This window comes from Penicillium riverlandense (assembly GCF_028828495.1).
Source record: "Penicillium riverlandense strain IBT 135883 chromosome Unknown utg000002l_segment0_segment0, whole genome shotgun sequence".
NCBI classification, from domain to species: domain Eukaryota; kingdom Fungi; phylum Ascomycota; class Eurotiomycetes; order Eurotiales; family Aspergillaceae; genus Penicillium; species Penicillium riverlandense.
This window is the reverse complement of record NW_026643195.1, coordinates 806,987-827,141: the sequence shown is the minus strand read 5'-3', so window position 1 is coordinate 827,141 and position 20,155 is coordinate 806,987. Positions and strand designations below refer to the sequence as shown.

General features: G+C 51.9%; 10 protein-coding genes across 10 annotated transcripts; 5 read left to right on the top strand and 5 right to left on the bottom strand.

Annotated features, from left to right (window-relative positions):
• Positions 1-34: 34 nt before the first annotated feature.
• N7474_002625 (serine hydrolase FSH) lies at positions 35-949 on the top strand (the record flags this gene model as incomplete). The annotated part of the gene is made up of 4 exons (XM_057194040.1): positions 35-76; positions 123-452; positions 503-601; positions 650-949. 4 exons carry the CDS (start codon positions 35-37, stop codon positions 947-949), a joined length of 771 nt encoding a protein of 256 aa, XP_057055395.1.
• Positions 950-3,461: 2,512 nt separating this feature from the next.
• Positions 3,462-4,009, bottom strand: N7474_002624 (uncharacterized protein; the record flags this gene model as incomplete). The annotated part of the gene is made up of 2 exons (XM_057194039.1): positions 3,462-3,586; positions 3,637-4,009. The coding sequence occupies 2 exons, from the start codon at positions 4,007-4,009 to the stop codon at positions 3,462-3,464; spliced, it is 498 nt and encodes a 165-aa protein (XP_057055394.1).
• A 278-nt stretch (positions 4,010-4,287) lies between these two features.
• On the top strand, positions 4,288-6,158 carry N7474_002623 (uncharacterized protein; the record flags this gene model as incomplete). The annotated part of the gene is made up of 4 exons (XM_057194038.1): positions 4,288-4,541; positions 4,602-4,623; positions 4,675-5,190; positions 5,241-6,158. The coding sequence occupies 4 exons, from the start codon at positions 4,288-4,290 to the stop codon at positions 6,156-6,158; spliced, it is 1,710 nt and encodes a 569-aa protein (XP_057055393.1).
• Positions 6,159-6,242: 84 nt separating this feature from the next.
• N7474_002622 (replication factor C subunit 4) lies at positions 6,243-7,462 on the bottom strand (the record flags this gene model as incomplete). The annotated part of the gene is made up of 4 exons (XM_057194037.1): positions 6,243-6,468; positions 6,523-6,945; positions 7,001-7,321; positions 7,374-7,462. 4 exons carry the CDS (start codon positions 7,460-7,462, stop codon positions 6,243-6,245), a joined length of 1,059 nt encoding a protein of 352 aa, XP_057055392.1.
• Positions 7,463-7,634: 172 nt separating this feature from the next.
• On the top strand, positions 7,635-8,279 carry N7474_002621 (uncharacterized protein; the record flags this gene model as incomplete). Its single annotated transcript, XM_057194036.1, has 3 exons — positions 7,635-7,995; positions 8,050-8,121; positions 8,182-8,279. 3 exons carry the CDS (start codon positions 7,635-7,637, stop codon positions 8,277-8,279), a joined length of 531 nt encoding a protein of 176 aa, XP_057055391.1.
• A 60-nt stretch (positions 8,280-8,339) lies between these two features.
• On the bottom strand, positions 8,340-9,554 carry N7474_002620 (protein GET4; the record flags this gene model as incomplete). Its single annotated transcript, XM_057194035.1, has 3 exons — positions 8,340-9,136; positions 9,197-9,453; positions 9,511-9,554. The coding sequence occupies 3 exons, from the start codon at positions 9,552-9,554 to the stop codon at positions 8,340-8,342; spliced, it is 1,098 nt and encodes a 365-aa protein (XP_057055390.1).
• A 280-nt stretch (positions 9,555-9,834) lies between these two features.
• N7474_002619 (uncharacterized protein) lies at positions 9,835-13,640 on the top strand (the record flags this gene model as incomplete). Its single annotated transcript, XM_057194034.1, has 13 exons — positions 9,835-10,110; positions 10,164-10,195; positions 10,246-10,273; positions 10,324-10,331; positions 10,383-10,486; positions 10,534-10,704; positions 10,752-11,051; positions 11,104-11,263; positions 11,388-11,493; positions 11,553-11,644; positions 11,692-12,693; positions 12,748-13,348; positions 13,404-13,640. 13 exons carry the CDS (start codon positions 9,835-9,837, stop codon positions 13,638-13,640), a joined length of 3,117 nt encoding a protein of 1,038 aa, XP_057055389.1.
• Positions 13,641-13,764: 124 nt separating this feature from the next.
• Positions 13,765-15,451, bottom strand: N7474_002618 (uncharacterized protein; the record flags this gene model as incomplete). Its single annotated transcript, XM_057194033.1, has 3 exons — positions 13,765-14,856; positions 14,913-15,209; positions 15,263-15,451. 3 exons carry the CDS (start codon positions 15,449-15,451, stop codon positions 13,765-13,767), a joined length of 1,578 nt encoding a protein of 525 aa, XP_057055388.1.
• A 536-nt stretch (positions 15,452-15,987) lies between these two features.
• N7474_002617 (glycoside hydrolase family 32 protein) lies at positions 15,988-17,876 on the top strand (the record flags this gene model as incomplete). Its single annotated transcript, XM_057194032.1, has 2 exons — positions 15,988-17,464; positions 17,521-17,876. The coding sequence occupies 2 exons, from the start codon at positions 15,988-15,990 to the stop codon at positions 17,874-17,876; spliced, it is 1,833 nt and encodes a 610-aa protein (XP_057055387.1).
• A 344-nt stretch (positions 17,877-18,220) lies between these two features.
• Positions 18,221-20,098, bottom strand: N7474_002616 (putative amino acid transporter; the record flags this gene model as incomplete). Its single annotated transcript, XM_057194031.1, has 2 exons — positions 18,221-19,021; positions 19,070-20,098. The coding sequence occupies 2 exons, from the start codon at positions 20,096-20,098 to the stop codon at positions 18,221-18,223; spliced, it is 1,830 nt and encodes a 609-aa protein (XP_057055386.1).
• Positions 20,099-20,155: the final 57 nt, after the last annotated feature.

Here is a 20,155-nt window from a genome sequence, read left to right as displayed (position 1 = left end):
TTGCTTCTCGTCTTCAGGCAACCAATCCCCAACCATGACAATCCTCTGCCTCCATGGATCCTACGGCAGCGCCGCAGTGAGTTCCCCAATCTCGGCTCATAAAGCACTATTAACATTCTTAGAAATTCAAAGTTCAACTCGGGACCCTAGTCGACGCCGTGGAAAAGGCTTTGCCGGGGGGCTTCAAATGGATCGACGGCGGTCACACCACCATGCCACCAGACAATTTTGCCAGCTACTTTGGCCCGCCACCGTACTTCAGATTCTTTGAATTTGATGGTGTCGGCGCCATGGATAACTTGGTTATGATGCTCAGAGGATTCCCCTCCGGAGTCTCAGCTGAAGACACGATTCGGAAATTGATCAAGGAGGAGGAAATGCCCAGGCTGCAAGCGGTACAGTCCACTGTTGACAGGATCTTCAAAATCATAGACGAGGATCCATCGATAGACGTAAGGCTTTTGACAATAGAGTGGTTCAGCTAGACTAAATACTCCGACAGGGCTTGTTCGGGTACTCCGAAGGCGCAACGCTAGCGGCTACGCTTGTTCTGGAAGAGCGTCGTCGAGCCGAGGAAGAAGGCCGGCCGCGGCGCATCAAGGTGAGTGTTAGAGATGAAATACGCTTCTTTTCACTGACCATTATACAGTATGCCGTCTTCCTAGCAGGCTGGCCCCCGGCCCGCCTTAATCCCTCCACAAATTCCGTAGAGTGCGTCCTCGCAGATGAGTGCCTAGACGTGATCGATGTGCCGACATGCCATATTATTGGTTCCAATGATCCATACATTCACGGGGCTATGGCATTGTACAGTGTGTGCGATGCTGACACGTCAGTTTTGTTTGACCATGGCAAGGGACATACAGTGCCTCGTGATGCGCAGACCATCGAGGAGCTGGCCGAAGTTATCGTGAGCGTTCGACGTGAGGGCGAGAAGCTTTCATCTTAGATATTTTCGTTGAACAGGTACCTGATTTATAATTTCTGTTATGCATTTTTTTTTTTGAGATCGTTCAGATGCGAGAGGACCAGTCTCGTACACTATATATCCTGAAAATCGGAAGATTTCTCTGGGCGCGAAGACCTCGGGAACCTAGAAGAAATGAGTCTCAGTAAATCTTATCAGGACTCTGGTCTGGACTTTGGAAGTTTCTTTCGTCTTGAACATTACAGACCAGTGGTGGTACATGAATGAAGCGGCAGAGGGTGGGTTTATGAGGATAGCAGTTTCGTTGTTGTCCTGACCCACAGTGCTCCGGCCTCGGCGACCAATAGCCAAAAGGCAAGCTTAACTGAGGAAGGCTCGAAGGTGTCCTGTGCCATTAGCAAAGATCTTCCAGTGCTACCTCAGTCATGTATCAATGGGAGCGGGCGCCACGTTTGGCAATATGTCAAAACTGGAGGGCCCATTTCTGACTCAGTTTCTCACGATCGTCTGATCTAATAATTTGCATTCGCATCAATAGTACCCAGCCTAGTTGGTTGTGGTTTAGAATCCAACTTCAGCAAGGGGACGTTAATGACATGAAACACAAACTAACCAACTTTACATCTTTTTACGTACATGAAGGAAGCAAGGGACTCATAGCTTGCGAGCCAAAAACCTCACAAGGGTCAAGTTGGCTGTGACCGATCAAGGGGGATGCGAAAGCGCACGAGATCCATACTCCGGCGATTTCAACCAATGCAGGGTTGCCACAAAATACGGGAATTGATAGGGACACCACATACTTTGCTAGGGACACCACATACTTTGATAGGGTTACCACTACCTCCGGAGATAGGCCTCGCCACGGGAGTACCGCATATAGGGATTTTGGCTCCGCGACCGCGGCCCGTTACAGTTTCTGCATAAATAAGCTGTTTAGGATATGCCAAGACGTATAATTTTGCTGATCCACCTTACTAAAATACTGTTTTTTATAGCTGTTCTAGTCGCATCTACCATTTATAGGGCCTTCTAACTACTCCTCTACGAAATTTATGTATCTAGAGCTGTAAATCTATGTCAGGGCTGTCTCACGATACGCTGCGCTGGTTGTATTACGGATTCGGGCAATAGAGGCTCGCGGGATAACTTTGGGTGCGACTCAGTATGATTCCAAGACTGATTGCTGGCCACTGAAACTCAGGTGCCAGCGAGGTATTTATGTACAAGCATCTTACCCCCCTCATCTATGCGTTCATGTGTGCGATCAGTGCGCAGTTGTGAGGCAGTAAGCCTTCTTACTTAATAATACTATCCTAACACTTTTTTTATGACTAAAAATCGTTGTAATCTACATTGTGAAGAGTCTGTGGAATTCGCATATAATGAAATGCAGAAATATACTTTGAATGTGTAAGGTAGTGGCACCATAATCCTGTAGAACCTAGACGTCTTTTTGTTTTAGCCTAAACCCTCTCAAAATCTTGACTTAATTATATTGAGCATATAATATTGACTCTCTAGATACTTATTTTATATCCAAATCAAACAAAATGTATCGACAAAATTTAATTATGTCCTCCTGAAGTCTAAGGGTCGTAAGGGTGACCCTCACGACCCTCAGCTCCGGCCAATTAGCTTAAGATTTTATTAATAATAATCATTATAGACCGTCAAATGTGATCTATCTCCTCGCCTCTATAGAGATGGTTAGTTATCCTTGTAGAAGGCAGACTACCCCAGTTTCTTTGCTAAACTACATAGGAAACCGGTTTGTCTTCCCTTCTAACCGTCTTTACGATGTCATAGTCCACTGATACATTTTCATCTGTTTACGGGGGGCCACACTTAGATGTCTTGAATATATTGCTAATGATAGTCCAAATCAGCTTTGTTCCCCAATCCTATCTAGAAGTTAAGATACCTTCCTTCCTTCGTCTAAGCCTATAGCAATACCTAATTGCCTTTCCCGGATCTGCCCTAATCGGATCAGATCATTCATTGTTCACTCACTAGAAATAGGTAACGAATTCGTACAGTAGTGGCTTCAGACCGATCTTGGGAAAAAGAAGCAGATAGCTTAGGATGCAACACGAGAAGCGAAGTGCTAGAAAAACTTTGACTAAGTCGCCTTTGAGAAAGATAGAAAGCCTAGGGTCATATGCCATCAATGCCGGAAGGTGCTTAATCATCCTAGATAGGCTTACTTAGGAACATCTTCGATGAGCAAGCACTATAATAGGGCCAATTGCTAGAAAGCTGTCTTAGCTATAGGGAAGAAGCCAAATATTAAGCTTGCATTAGAGCATGCTATATGTTTACTTTCTTATTTTGACCTTAAGCGTACTAAGGCTTACCTCTACGTCTAGGCTCAGAATGCGACTATACGAAGATTCGATGCGCGTGTTTAGTAGTAGAAGCCTGCGAAGCTTCTCACTATATCGCAGCTTCCCTTCCTTTTTCTTGAGCACCCTGAGTTCTGTGATCTTATCTCCTACGCCTAGAAACATGAACCAGCCAGTAAACAATACCGCTACGGAGAGGTCTTAAACTTGACAACCAGTTGAACCTCATCACAACTATCGGGAAGACCACCACCAACACTCTTATTGATATAGTAAAGGCCCGGAAGACTGCCGCTGCTTTGATCCTCACAGACTAAAATCATCCAGTCAGTACTCCCTCATAGTTATACAAAATAAGCATACCTAGCCATCCACCGAAATCATTGTTCGTTGTAGTCAGAGCACCCCCATCGGACAATTCAAACCCGGAGCTCCCAGAAGATGGCGCCACGCTCACTCCAACACGCCCCGCGACATTGCTCCCCGAGAACAAAGCCATGGCCCAAGGAGCCCCATTATGGGCCTCGAAGCGGACACTATGGTTATCCAAATAAAAAGTGCCTGCGTTTACTGGATCTCGAAAAACGGCCTTGCTGTTCAGCGGACCGGTCGACTGCGTGGACAGATACAGGCCGTTGTGGCTGTTGTTCGAGGCCGTTACCAGATTGAAGAGCATCTGGACCGGGGCCGCGGTGGCGGGGCTGGCGAGGAGGGCAAATCTGGGAAAGAACTTCATTGTGGAGGAAAGAGAAGAGAGTTGGACAAGAATTTCAGGGTTGGGGGAATGGCGGTTGTATTTAAGATGCCAGTGGCCTGAAGAGTGACGCTGTCAATTAAAGAGCTGGCCGGGCTGACCATGGAAACCCTTGCAGCTTACCGATATAGATGTTCATCTAGAACCACCGGAGTTGATTGGCTCCGGCTAACGAGCGGAGGCTAGCTCGACAACCATTTGTGTTTCTTCCTTGTCATTCCCCCAGGTACCGGTGGGTAGTTGCATTCTAGATCTTCAAGATGACCAACGACCCTCTATGGAAGAGGATTATCGCCCAAAAACGCCAGATCAGAGACCAGTTGCTCGCGCCGTACCTAGTGGACGATGTGGATAGCCGATTGCCCCGCGTTGACCGGGTAGACGAGCGGACTCGGCTCGACCAGGAACCCAAAATCCAGACAATCACGGACATCGACAACATTGCGGAGCTGCTTGACCGCCTGAAAAAGGGTGAATTTACGGCCGAAGGAGTCGTCCAGGCCTATATCAAGCGGTAGGGAACTGTGTTGTTGCTGTTTATTCAACCGGTGAACCAGTCTGACAATGTGTACAGCGCAGTAGTAGCTCATCAGCTCGTGAGTACTTGAATCCAGAAATACTTCAAGCCAGCTAACGTTTAATATCAGACCAATTGCTTCACGGAAGTGATGTTTGAAGACGCCCTGAAACAAGCTAGACAACTCGATGCGGAATTCCAAGCAACCGGCAAGCTGAAAGGTCCCCTGCATGGAATACCCGTCACGCTGAAAGACCAATTCAACGTGAAAGGCATAGATACGACACTAGGATACGTCGGCAGATCATTTGATCCCGCGAATGAGGATGCCGTCCTCGTTCAACTGCTCAAAAGTATGGGCGCTGTCATCATAGCCAAGTCGAACCTGCCGCAGAGTATCATGGTGCGTGCGGAACCCCAGCCAAAGGATACAACACTGACTCATGTGCAGTGGGCTGAAACGGAGAATCCTCTCTGGGGCCTTACAACGAACCCCCGAAACCCGGAATTCACACCTGGCGGCTCAACCGGCGGCGAAAGCGCATTGCTCGCGCTGCATGGCTCACTGGTTGGTTTCGGGACTGACATTGGAGGAAGTACGCGCATCCCGCAAGCTACGATTGGATTATACGGCTTCAAGCCGAGCGTAAGTCTCATTGTTACTCCACGAAATGCACATCCTAACGAAGCCCACAGAGTAGCAGGCTTCCCTATTACGGGGTGCCCGTGTCCACTGATGGCCAGGAACATGTTCCATCATCCGTTGGACCGCAGGCCCGAGACCTCTCGTCTATCTGCTACATCAGCCGTCTGCTAGCAGATGCACGGCCTTGGGAACTGGATCCGCGATGTGTGCCATTGCCATGGAATGAACATGCATTCCAGGAGATACAATCGCGGCCACTAGTCATAGGTCTCATCCCCGACGACGGCGTCGTCAGAGTCCATCCTCCCATAGCGAGGGCATTGGACGAACTATCCACGGCACTGAAGAATTACGGCTACGAAGTCGTGACATGGGATACTTCAGACCACCAAGAATATATCAAGTTGATGGATTTGTATTATACCGTGGACGGGGGCGAGGATATCCGGCACGATATTAGCCAGGCATCCGAGCCCATGATCCCTCACGTCCAGCAACTGGTGAATCGCGGCAAGGCAATTTCGGTGTGGGAATATTGGCAGTTGAATAAGCGCAAGGTTAAGCTGCAGAAACAATACCTGGATAAGTGGAACAGCGTCCGGTCTCCTTCGGGCAAGAAAGTGGATGTCCTTCTCAGTCCGACGTTGCCGCATACGAGTGTTCCGCATCGTAAGATTCGGTGGGTGGGATATACCAAGATTTGGAATCTGCTTGATTATACTGCTATCACATTCCCGGTGGATCTTGTGAGAGCTGAGAAGGACTGCTTGCCTTCCGACTCCGCGCCCTATAAACCAAGGAACGCACTGGATGAGTGGAATTGGGGTCTTTATGATGTAGAGAAAGTGGATGGGTATCCGGTGAACTTGCAGGTTATCGGTAAGAAGCTCGAGGAGGAGAAGGTGCTGGGGGCTACTACTGTCATTGAAAATGTCTGGAAGAACCATGTTGCGAATAGCGGTAGATAGCTTTTGATTTTGTCAAGACGTAACTTCATTCACATACACCAATGAACGCCAGGGGAATACATATGCAAAGAGAACCGGAGCAAATCAAGCCTTCGGGGGTTCAAAGAGCTCGGGCTTCATGTTGATCTTGCAGAGCTTGGCTACACAGCCGCTCAGTTGGAGCAGCGACTGCACACCATCTAGGATGCGCATGTGGGTGAAGCCAATCTCGCGGATGAACTCTAGCTTGGAGTGCTCTGAGAGGGTGGGAATGGTCTTGGTGACGCGGAACATGGTACTGATGATGTCGTGGGAGGAATACCCCAGGTTCCTGTGGAAATGTTCAAAAAATATCCATAAACAATGGAGAGATACGTTCACTTACCACAGCTCGTTCAATGTCTCCAGCGCCACATCGACTTTGCCCTCCCAGCAGGCCTTGAGCATAGCCTGCACCTTGACCGGGTGCGGACTGTCGACCACGCGAAACACATTGTCTCCGCTGACGAACCCAAAGCCGGACCAGGTACTCTGCAGGTTATTGATGGCCTGGCGCATATCACCCTCCGCGCTGAAGACCAGGGCCGCAATTCCATCCTCGGAGTGCTCGATCTTCTCCGCCTCGCAGATTTGCATGAGACGCTTGACGACCTGTGCGTCCGTCAGTCGCGCATACCGGAGGATAGCACAGCGCGACTGAATAGGCTCGATGATCTTGTTGGACTGGTTGCAGGCAAAAGCAAATCGGGTAGTCGACGAGTAGATTTCCATTGTACGACGCAGAGCCTGCTGCGCACCGGGCGTCATACTTTACAATCCATTATTAGCGAACATCAGATCGGATCCTGCTGAACGACTCTTACCTATCAGCTTCATCCAGGATGACCACCTTATGTTTCCCCGGCGGAAGTGTCACTTTCTTCTGCGCGAAGCCCTTAATCCGATTGCGGACCACATCAATACCTCTTTCGTCACTGGCATTGAGCTCCAGAACTGCCTCCTTGTACGCATCGCCTAGCAGTTGTCTCGTCAAACACAGGACGGAGGTGGTCTTTCCAATACCGGGCATGCCGGAGATGATAACGTGCGGCATGTTGCCATCCTTGGCGATGATTTTGAGGCGCTCGACGGTCTCGGTGTTGCCGACAATGTCGTCGAGGAAGATGGGGCGGTACTTTTCCACCCTGCGGAGGAGGTTAGAGCAGGCCAACCCAAAAAGGAGACGAAAATACTGACCAGGGGAGTTCGTAATCTGCAGGAGCTCCTGCCGTTGAAGCCTTGACTCCATTGCGGGCGGCACTGGATGAGGACTCAGCTTGCACCATGGTTGTTTGTGGGAAGGAGAGACGATCAAGTGGACGCGAAAAGGGAAAGAACCAGGAAGCGCGTCGCCGATAAGCGCTTATCACCTAACTCCCACTCTACACCTACACGTCTTCACCGGCTGTTATTCCTATCCTTAACACCCTCTCCACACTCTTTACTCCTGATTTAGCAATGGCGCCCACCTCTGTCCGGCGCAACATCTTCGAACACAACCTCAGCCGCCGGCCAGCCTCTGCCGGTCCACCCAATGGCGCCCTGTCCACGGCTAGCACCAGCAGCGGTCTCGCGAACCGCCCCTCGCACCGACTCAAGCCCACGACGTCGGATTCGGGGTCCTCGACGCGCAGTGTGAAGAACACCGAAAACAAGGAGATTGTGGTCCGCGACAAGAACGGTGGCTACAAGCTTGATACCCCCGCGTTGCCGCAGCCGTTGGTTGGGGAGGATGGCGAGGAATTGGGGGAACTGGACGCCGATGGGGATGGGGCGGCGGGGATTGATTCGTCGGAGCTGTCGGGAAGAGACAAAGAGAGTGCGTTTCTTTCTGGTGTTTGTTTAGGAGAGATATTCGACTAATACAGAGAAGAGTTCGAGGCCGCGCTGGTAGAAATGATGATTCGCCATCGCAATAGACAGTCCAGCGATGATGAACCGGACGGTGAGCAATACGCCCCTTGGTTGATTGGAATGGATGGATTTCTAACTAAATTGGAACCAGAGGTCTTGAATATTGTCCATCACAGCCTGCGCAAGAAAGTGGCGTCCCTCGACGAGGACAATTGGATGTTCGAGCCCGAAAACGATGCCCGTCTCTAATGTTGTCTCTTGCATGGGCTTTATTTCATTACAACTATGGACGGGAACTGGTGCACTTCGCTAATCAAGCTCCATGTTGGATGGCGGAGCCTCGACCTTCTTCGCTGGGCTCCGGGCCTGCGGCGCCCTTCGCCCGCCGGCGTTATCCTGGCCACCGCCGAAGAACATGCTGCCCATCATATCCAACAGCGGGTTACCCTGTCTGGGGATCTTGATGGAAAAGTACTGCTCGCCCATCTGTGCCAGGGCATCATCCCAGATCCCAACCTCCCGAATCTGCGCCGCATAGTGTGCGGTGAGCTGCCGGAACAGATCCGCGCTGCCGCGTTGAACGGCCAACAGCAACAGGCTGATGAAGTTCAGCAACGGAAGCGCGGGGTATACACGTATGTCAGAGCTGGCGCTACTGACTTCTTGCACGCCCAACGAGGGGTTCGAGGTGGATAGCCGCGAGGTGAAGATGAGAAGCGCCTTGTTCGCGCTGCGGAGGTTGCCGGTCAGGAGGTAGGGGAAAACGGCGCGCGAGGCATAGAGTGCTGCCGTATGCGGGTCGTCGCTGGTGTACCACTCATACTCGAGTTTCGCCAGGGTTTCTGCGGACTCCGACGTTCCTAGAATCAAGTGTTTCTCTGCATCGTATGGGTCGTTATCTGGACCTGCCATGTCAGCAATGCCATCGCAATCAGACACCAAGACAAACCCACCTTCGGCGTAGACAGAGCCAGCGGCGTGATGCAAGTCCGGATCTCCTCGCTCCAAGGGACCAAACTTCCCGCTCCATCCAATGATTTCCTGGATATACCGTTTCCGCGTCGGCTCCTCGGAGGGGAATTCTCGTAGCAGTTCGATGAGACGCTCTAAATCGCATAGATAGTTAGCACACCAAGAAACGAGCGTGGCGCAGATGAGAGACTCACTCTTCCGAGTCCGGGTCTGCGCATCATCCGCCGCACTGGAGATCTCCCACTCCGCCTTGTTGTACACCTCCAGGACCAGCATAATCGCTAGATCTCCACCACTGGCCGAGGCGCCCTGTTGGGCACCGGCTCTTAGTAGCTCCGTCGCACCGCCAGCTAGGAGGTCTGCCGCTGCATCGTAGTTAGCAGCCTTGATGTACCGAGCCGCAATGACGCGCAGCTGTTGGTGGGCTTCGTAGTAGGCACCGGAGGCGATTCTAACAGAGAGTGTCAGTCACGATGGGGATAAGGAGATGTAGTATATATGGACATACTTTTCTCGCTGGCGAGCGATTGTCTTGTCGATGCGGGAAGTCATGCTGGTTGGGGTGGTGGTGGTGACAGAAAGAAGGGGAGAAGTTCTGCCACTTTTGGTGGGGACGAACTTGCCTCTTGCACTACTTTGGAGACTACCCAACTATTGTTCCACATACATACATACATACATGTACGATTTCGACCATGCCGACATGAGATAAATATCTCTTCACCAGTATGAACCGGGCGACATTCGACATCCAGCCCGTGCACCGCTTCGGCGGTTCCAATACGACCATCCGACGACCCAAAGTAAGAACCACTCGCTCACGCCCTTGCACATGTCAAGAAATCCGAATAACGCATTTGGACAGGAAATCGCCAGTTTTTCGTATGATGATCAGCGCCGCTTTTCGCTGGGAGATGCATCCCTGTCCTACTACTATCCGCCGCGTCTGCCGGCGGACCTGAATGTTGGCTTTGACACCTTCCAGAAGCTCGATGATGTCGCGGATGAACATCTGGACGCGCTCTTGGAAACGATCATTGCCCATGAGAAAGAGACTGGGAAGAAATGCGAAGCCGACATCGTGACTTGGCGAGGGATGATGACCAAGGTGAGTGTATCCAGACCAACAAGGAGCGATCGATTGTTGATCGGAATTTGCAGATTCTGGCTACTCCATATGATATGACGAATGGGTATGTACGGTTTAGCTTCGAGACTATGCGAGACTAATGAATTTCCTCAGATTTGAAATGAATGCGACATGCTTCCAGGTAGGGCAATCCGGGCTGCCAGTGAATTCCCTTGACTAACTTTCCCACAGGGTACCATGTGCGTATTAATTCAACATTGACGATAGCATGCCTTGTTGACACAACCCAGATTTATTGAAGAAAATAACGCCTATAAAAACCAACAGAAGGAAATCCAGCGCAATCAAAGGATGCCGCCAGGGATGGCGTCCCAGGAACTGATGATGTACTGGGGTACGCTATCATTTTGCTTCCTGACTGGCTATGACTGACTCGCGCAGGCTACAAATTCGAAGCCATATCGGTGCTTCGACAACCGTGGGATCCGTCCTCCCGCGAGGAGATTGAAGGGCGTGAGGAAGCAGTCGTCAACAACAGCGCGCAGTATTGTTCTGTGGCCCGCACCGGGATGGGTAAGGTGCGCATGATTCTCGGCGGGGAGGTGGATGCTGGTATGTTTTCGAGGTCTTCATGTATCGGGTGCATCTAACCAGAACAGTATGGGATTGCAAACCGGATCGAAAAGAAGATCCCATTCACTGGGTTGAGCTGAAGACGTCCGCGGAGATCCGAAACGATCGCGACATGGTCAAGTATGAGCGCAAACTACTCAAATTCTGGGCGCAATCGTTTCTCCTGGGGGTGCCCAAGATCATTGTAGGGTTCCGCGACCAAAATGGGATTGTCCGCAGCCTGGAGGAGCTCGAGACAGCGAGTATTCCCGGCAAAGTGAAAAAGGTCGGCAGAGGGACCTGGGATGGGAATATTTGCATCAATTTTGCGGCAGCCTTTCTCGAATGTCAGTATTGGTCTATATCGTGTATGGTCCAACCGAGCTAACTCCGATGCAGGGCTCAAACAGACCATCCAGGAGGATGGGACATGGAGGATCCGCAAGCAAGAGAAGTCGCCGGTGATTGAAGTGTTCAAGTTGGAGGAGCAGGGCCATGGGGATATTCTGTCCCCGGCATTTATCAGCTGGCGATCCGCAAGTACTAGTGCTACTACTATGTAATAATTCTTCATCTCGTTCACATCCGCTGTAGTTGGGCGGGGCTCTTAACGTGGGTCGAGCTCCATGAATCATCCACTCCGAAACTCCGCCTCTTTCACTTCACCCCGACATGGATTCCAGCTCCAGTACGGGTTCGCCCGGCGCGGTCCCGGGGGCGATCCGGTCGCGTAAAACGACCAGTATCGCCAAGCGCGCATGCGACCAGTGCAAGTTCCGAAAGATTAAGGTAAATCCCTCCGGCCCCCTTGGGTCAGCGCATCGGAGGCTGAATCCCCGACCAAATAGTGTAGCTTGTCGCAGCCCTGCAAGGCCTGCGAGTCCATGGGCTTTGATTGTACCTTTTTCCAGCCCCAGAAGAAGCGCGGTCCAACCGGACAGTAAGTGCGAAATTGCCGGAATGAGTATGCAGCTCACCGTTCTCCAGTCGCGTGTCGCAAATTCGCCAGCTGCAAACCCTGGGGAGCTGTCCTCCAGAATCCCCCAAAGATGCCTTTCAGTACCAGGCATCGCCCTCGATCGACCCCGCTCGGCCGGCGTCCATGTCGGGTGCCTCTTGGACGCCACCGCATGGCGAAGTGGCCATGTCCATTTCTAGATCAGGCGGGATGCCGCCCGCAGGAGCTCCAACCTCTGTCGCAGGGCCCTGGACGGCCGATGCGAGCCCCTTAGATTCTCACAGCAGCAGTGCAATGAGCTGGAACGAGCCCACTGACGTGGAGTACTGGCTGCCAGATAACCTGGATGCCCAAGTGCCCATGTTCGGGTTCCAGGGGAGCAATATCTACCTCAAACCATCTCTTCCTTCCATCGTGCAGCCCGTGTCCGATGCATCTGCCATGGGCGTGGCTCCGCAGGATTCTCAAAGCATGCCCTTTTCCCCGACTGTGGGCTCACTGGCATCAGACAGCCAAGAGCCAGATACATGGCCGTCTTCAATCATCGAAGCCAACATGATCCCCTGGATTGATGTCTACTTTGACCGACTGCACCCAACCCTGCCGGTGCTAAACCGGTCTTCGCTTTTCACACGGATGCTGTCCCAAGAGCATCGGAAGAACCCTCAGTTTGGAGCAATGCTTTTGTCTCTCTGCGCTTTCTCTCTTACACAACCGATCGAAATTAATGAACGACCCACGACTTCATCCCGCGCTTCTCAGGCACGATCCATGATGGAGGCAGCCACGAAAATGCGGAGCTGCTCCGATTTCGGGGAACATCCCACGATCGAAGCGGTCTTGACGAGTTTCTTTCATTTTGGTTGTCTCTTTGGCAGTAATCAGCATAACGCAGCGTGGCTGCGACTCCGAGAAGCCCTGGATCTTGCGGCTACGATGGGGCTGAATGATCCAGACTCCTACCGTGACCTATCTGGAGAAGAAAAGGGTCAGCGATTACGAACATATCTTGTGCTATCGATCACAGAAAGGTATAAAAAGCCCCTGTTCACTTTTATGAAATACTTGTTAACATGTTATTGTAGAGCATACGCTCTTCAACGGCGACATCCCATCACATTCTGGGGAAAGCCCGGATTCAGCATGCGCTCAGTACACGACTTCATCCACAACGCCTCGAACAGCCTGGTCTCTGGAATAATTGTGCACAACGAAAAAGACGCCGAAGGAATGATGGGTCTGGCACGACTGATGGAATTATTTGACGCCATCGACGAAGATGTCATCGACTGCTGGAACCGACGATGCGATATCAACAACGGCTTTTGCCACAAGCTCACTGCAGCCAAGGCACTGTCAATTCATCAAAATCTCGACCGTATCAATCAGGGTGAACGGTACAAAGGGTATGACTGGTTTGAGCGAGCCAAGGCTGGCCGTAGCTCGGAGACGAATCACGCTTTCATGGCTATGGGCCTGCGCGAAACACAGGCAGCGGATGTTTTCATCACGCAAAAATGGCTTCAGAACCGAGTTTGGCTTCTGTGCTCGACTCATGGTCTCCTGAGTGATCGTTCCGAGCGGCCGGAGTTGAGTTTTCATTATCCGGTCTCCGTTGCAGAGTCGACTCTCCAGCTCTGTGTGTCATTACGACTTAGTTCTATGGAGGCCCACGGGATTGGATTGGTATGTTGCCATATGGCTATTATGTTTTTGGGGAGTTAACTGACATCCAACCTAGGCGGAGAAATTGTTCGATATTGCCACTGGTGCAATTGATGTCTTTTGCAACATGAACATGGCTTCCGGAATGACATCGATTTCTAACACCACAACGCCACATGGCCTTGCAGAGGACTTTCTGCTGCTACTGACGACATTCCGGGGAGGCAGCCATCCATTTCTGGAAAAGTTCAGAGCTCACCTGCGGTCATTACGAATTCTGGAGGACAAGATCCCAGATTGGCCCCAGCAATGATTATCTTTATGTATAATAAATAATATGTCTCCATGAGCAAGCAGTCTCCGGAACAAGTTTTCATGTTTCGAGCTGTTGTATATACGAAATCACAAACCACCCGCACTGCTGTAATGACAGGGATTTATGTACAGGAGACAGCCTTGAACTTCTCTGACTCGTCCGAAACGGCGCTTCCAGTCCTCGCCTCCACCGATGTCTTATAGTTCCGCCACTTCCACATGGGAATCTTCGCAGCGTACATCTCATCAATCTCGGCAAATGTCCGGCCGCGCGTTTCAGGCATGAAGAAAAATACAAAAATAATAATAGCAGCCATACAGCCCGCAAAGACCAGATAAGTCTTTGCACCGAGGTTCGCCGCGTCGGCGGAGGTAAGCTGCGGAACCGCAAGCGTAGTGATCACGGCAGTGGTCTGCGCGCAGGCGATAGTATAGGACATGGTATGGTGGCGGAGCTTTGGGGTGGCCATTTCTGAGGGCATCAGATTAGATAGGGAGAAGAAAGACGAGGCCCAGAAGAAGTTGAAGATGAATGACAATGCGGCAATGGCCATGGTGGAGTGTGGGTCATTTGTATTAAAGGCGAGACCGCCTGCCAATGCATCGATGACGAACAAAACAATCATTCCGGTGAAAGCTGTCGGTCTGCGCCCGGCGCGATCGATCACGAATGGCGCGGCAATGGTGCCAGCCAAAGTACAGCAGGACGCAATGATAGTAAGTGAGAAAGCATCACCGATCCCCAGTTCCGTGAGGAAGACGGTCGTGTAGGTAGTTGAGAGGATGATGCCGGAGATCTGATTCAGAGAATAAAACGAGCCCGCCGTGAGGGTTCGTTTGAGATGTTCTCTGCGGAAGATGTGCCAGAACTTGACATCGGACCGCAGCTCGCGTTCGTTCTCTTCGCACAGCGCAATGAGACGTAGCTCGGCTTCGACCTGGGCATCGCTGAACCCGCGCAGTCGGCGGAGGTTGTGGTGTGCGCGCTTCATGTTCCCCTTTGACACGAGCCATTGCGGACTCTCGGGGAGCGGAATAGTGAGTACGAAGAGGATGACGGGGATGACGCATTGGATGGCTAGTGGAATCTGGTAGGAAAGGTGGTTCTCGAGCTTCTCGGTGCCGAAAACGATCACCGTTCCCACAACCCCGGCGGTTAGGTTGAGAATATTGATTGAGCTGACGCTGCGGCCTCGTACGGAAGCGGGCACGACCTGTTATTGTGAGTTAGCAATGACGGCAATTGTTCTGAGAACGAGAGCAGACCTGCCTCTGACAGATATAAGGGCGCCGTAGCATTGGCAATGCCCATGGCCAAACCGCTGATCGACCGCCCTCCTACAAAGGCACCTAGATTAGGGGCGAGGACTTGGAGCAAGCCACCGCCCACGGAGATGATGTAGGCAGCGACCAATGGCCATTTCCGGCCATAGTGAAAGTTCAACGGCGAAGCGACGACGGCGCCGATGATGGAGCCGACCAGAGGCACAGAGAATATCAGGTTCTGGTTGCGCGCCGTAAGTACATACTTCGCGGTGGCCGGATTGAGTCCTTGGAACTTGGCGACCTGAGTATAGGCAGTCAGTGCTTGCATTGAAGACGAGACGGGAATATGCTCACAAAGGGCGTCAATGCCGCAACGGGCGAGATTAACTTATCATCATACCCGAACAGGAACGAAGCTGCCCCAAAGACAGCGCATGCAAAGACCAAGAGCGGGTTAATCGCGCGGCCTTGCGATCTCAGCGGCTCCGATGAAGAAGAAAAGTCAAGGTGCTGGACCTCGAGGTCCTGCTTCTCGCGAGACATGATGGACCGAAGCGAACGTGCAAAGCTTGAACGCCCCCGACGGCCACCGGCGTGGGGGGTGCTCATGGTTTATATGGCGAAGACATTAAGTTTAGGAGATCTGATCGCATGTCGTGAAGTTTGATTCCCCAGATCCGCTCATCCCCGGGTTTATTATTAATGGAGTTTCTCCGAACCCCAGGGCGTCATCGACTCCGCGGTCGACGATCTGCACGGTTACCAGGGTCTGCAAAGCTGCAGTGCATTTCCCACGGTCGCCAAAATCGCCGTTGATCCTGTCGCTGCCAGGGGTTTCGCCGAGGATCCTCCGTGGAGGCCGAGGGGGCCTCCGACCAAGTCCCGGTGAGACGACGTCGAAGTGATATCCCCTCTTTTTGAACAACAATAGGATCACCGCAGTTCGATGTTACATGATTAGTTTTGCCGAGGAATTTGCATGCCAGCGGAACCATGTGAGAGCAGATACGAGTTCTCAATGTTTCCATCCATCCAGCTCTTCTTACCTTTTTTTGCTGAGAACACATACCAAGCCCAACATGTCGGTTCTCACAAGCGCACCGGATCGGGACCTACATGTTCTTGAAGAAAAGCAGCCGCATTCTCTGGGCAAGCCACACGATGCCCATATAGAAACAATTTCGCAACGCCGGCCCTCTTTCCACTTAACCGCGCCCCATGGGTGGCTTAATGATCCTTGTGGTCTTGGATATGATCCTGCAACCGGAGTATATCATCTCTCCTTCCAGTGGAATCCATACGGTAACGACTGGGGTCACATCTCCTGGGGCCATGCTACCTCTTCAGACCTTGTTTTGTGGAAGATATCGTCGCATCCGGTCTTGACGCCGTCTGCTGAATATGACCGTTGTGGCGTCTTCACAGGATGCCTACGAGCAACTGATATTTACGGGCAGCCTAAGGCTCTCACAATGGTTTACACCTCTGTGAGGCGTCTTCCCATCCATTACACGTTGCCGTACGTCCGTGGTTGCGAGTCTCTTAGTTTAGCGGTCTCGCATGATAATGGGGAGACGTGGCTGCGACAGGATTGTAATCCTATCTTGACGGGTCCGCCTGAAAATATCCAAGTGACTGGATGGAGGGATCCGTGTCTTACAGCTTGGAGTGGAAGCCAACAGCAGCAGAACGATTCACCAATTCTGTACGGATTTATCTCGGGCGGTATTACGGGAAAAACTCCCACTATCTTCGTCTACGCCGTCCAGCCCACCGACTTGCGGAAATGGAAATACCTCGGTCCTTTAATTGATGTCGGATTGAATTTCAGTCCATCGCGTTGGTCGGGTGATTTCGGCGTGAATTGGGAGGTTGGCAACCTCATGACTCTGGCAGATATTGCCGGCGTGTCTCGAGATTTTGTCATAATGGGAACTGAAGGGTGTCTATCTTCCAGTCTTCACAAGGATCCCAATTCAGCTTGGCACCGGCGTGTTGCGCGCGCGCAACTTTGGATGTCTGTCAAACCCAAAGAATGCAAGAACATCACCGATGATACATTGACAACATATGCGTTTTCTGGAATCTTCGATCACGGCTGCTACTACGCCGCGAATTCCTTCTGGGATGTTCAGGCTTCGCGGCAGATTGTGTTTGGATGGATTACGGAGGAAGATCTTCCTGATACCCTCCGCCATCGACAGGGATGGAGCGGCCTGATTACACTTCCACGGGTGGTGGAGTTGAGGACGATACATCATGTTATTAAAGCGCGCAGCTCGAAGTTGGACTCCATCACCTCGATTGAAGTCGTGCCTAGTTCGTCCAGGTCTGACACAGTCATAATTCGTACTCTCGGAATACGCCCTGATCCACGACTTGGGCGACTTCGAGAGGGTGCACGGAAGAGCCAATTGAGAAGCATATCTTTGCCTATTCTCAGCGACGGTATCTCTACCAATATGCCGTTGACAACATCTCGATGGGAACTGGATGCCGAATTCTCTGTCAGTCAAATGTGTGAGCGTGTTGGCATCGAGATTGCACATAGCTCCGGTAAGATATTCGCCCGCTCGTGTTTTTGCATTATTGACACACTGTCTACCACTCAGATTTCAAGCACTGCACCACCCTCTCTTGGAACCCTCAGGATGAAACATTCACAATTCGCCGTCCCCAGCCTGCCAGCGACAATATCAACCATGGATTCGAGTCCGCACCACACACACTTTTCACGTACTTGAACGAACAGGGAGAGGAACAAGAAGAGTCTCTCCGTGTACATGCCTTCTTCGACAGGAGCGTGTTGGAGGTCTTCCTCAATGGCCGGACAGCCATCTCAACTCGAATCTATCATCCAGCGGACCGGTGTTACAGGCTCCGATTCTTTGCAAACTCAATACATGATGACCCGCAACCGGCCGCGGTTCTTGTCCGTGGTGAGTCGTGGGACGGGCTTGGCGTATAATCGATACAAAAGCATAGAGTCTTTCACATAGATGCTAAGTAATTAAGATTGCATGGCATCCGCGCGGGGATGAATGCAAGAATGATATATTAAAACAGAGCTCAGGAAAGAACCAAAATAAGCAAGATGCACCCGCCGTGAGTCAAGTCACCATCATCACATCGTACACCGTCCACAGGCTCCATTGCATGACCGCAAAAGAGAAATAGAAACAAAGCCAGATCGGACTTTGCTTCTTGCCGCAATACACCCGGATTATATGCATGGGTATCAATTCATAAGGATCAAAAACGATCAAAGCACGAAGGAAAAAGGGAGGAAGAGAGGCTACCTAGAGCGCCATTTCAGAACTTCCAACTTGGAAGCGCATCTTTGCCATCTCGTTGGTAGATGCGCCAGAAGTAGACCGGGATACCGGTGATAATGAAGACAACCACGATGAGCGCCTGTAATGGTTCGGCGATGACGGCGCGACTCAAGAGGAACAAACTGACGCAGCAGAAGATGATCGGGGTGGAGATCCATGTGCGATATGGGCGTTCCAGGTAGGGTTCACGGATGCGTAGGACAATCAAGCCCAGCACGGTCAGAAAATAGAAGGTGTAGCCTGCCACGCCGTAGAATGTTACCAATGTCTCAAATTCGCCCATGACGATATAGATGGTCGTCAGGGCTGCATTGAAGGCCATGGCGTTGATTGGGGTGAATCCAAGACGGGCCTCGTCCCCAAACAGTTTCGAGATAGACTTGCGAGCCCAGGAGCGACGCTGAAGTCTGCCACCGCCCGGGGGGCCCGAGGAGGGAGTCTCGTTACGCAGACCGAGGCGTCCGAATAGTGACGGGAGGTAGCCTTCTTTACCAGCTGCGTAGACCAGTCGGCCGCTGGTGAAGGTGGTGGCGTTTAGCGAGCCGAAACAACTGCCGGACACAACCAGAGCGAGAATGAGGGCGCCAACGCGACCGAATACTTTCCCACCGAACTGGACGGCGACGGTGTTGCTGGTTTGGAGAGTATCGTGATCCAGGACCAGAAAGTATGCGACATTCGCGAGCAGATAGCAGATGATGACGAGCGGCATTGCCGTGTGGATCACTCGCGGCAGGTCGCGCTTTGCGTTTTTGAACTCACCCGTCACGTAGTTGGTCTGGTCATCGTGTCAGTGCAGGCCATAACCGAAATTTGATCAACTTACATTATCCCAGCCGTCAAACGCCCAGAGTCCTGCGTACAGGGCCACTGCAAAATCGGAGATTTCTGTGCTCGTTCCTTCGAACCAGCCGCTCGTCTTCCAGTCCTTGCTTGCGCTGCCTTGAGAAGATAGCCCCGTCACAGCCACGACAATGCCCGTCACGGTGACACCAAGCAGGGCAACAAATTTGAAGAACATGAGCAAGTCTCCCAGGCGAGTTGCAGCCTTGGTAGAAATGCAATTGAACAAAGTCACCGCAAAGAGGCCGCCAAATGCGACGCCCTTGTTGATCCACGGGCTGACACTTTCCACATCGGCACCGATAAACGCACGCACGACGTACTCGCCGAAAATAATGGAGATGATTGCGGCAGACCCCGGCTTCAGGACCAATACTGCGCACCACGTGAAGAGGAAGCCCATCAATTCTCCGAAGATCTTAGACAAATAAATCTGTGCGCCTCCGTTGAGCGGGATCGCACCTCCCAGTTCTGCGTAGCTGGCCGCCCCGGTCCAGGCTAATACCCCAGCCACTGTCCAGACAATGAGCGCGGCGCCCGGTGATCCAGCGTGCGCATTCACTTCACTTGGAGACGAGAAGATACCGGAACCAATAATTAGCCCCACGATCAGCGACAGACCATTCAGGTATGTCAAGGTCTTATTCCTTTCCAACGACCCATCCGCCTGCTGATGTAGCGCCGTCGGCGACCCCAGAGGAGCATACCCAGCCTGTGTTTGCGAGAGCGGGAAGAGATTTCGTCCAAAATCAAAGGCCGAGGAGACCGAATAAGACCGCATGGGCCGCTGATGGCCCGATTCTAAGCCTGCATTGAGGTGGGATTCGGCGAGCGGGTCTTCGTCTTCGAGTGAGAGCTTGCGCGAGGACGAAATGCCATCTGGTGACGAGGAGCGCGAGGTCCCATCTACTGAGGCGGGCGAGGAGGAGGCGAGCGAGGCGAGTTCGAGGGAGTCTCTCGGGGCGGCGAGGTTGCCATTCTGGGTGGTTTGTGAGAATGCGATATGCGACATTCTCTCTGGATTGAAAATAATAAATCGAGTCAGGAGAGACAGGCAGGAGACTCCATT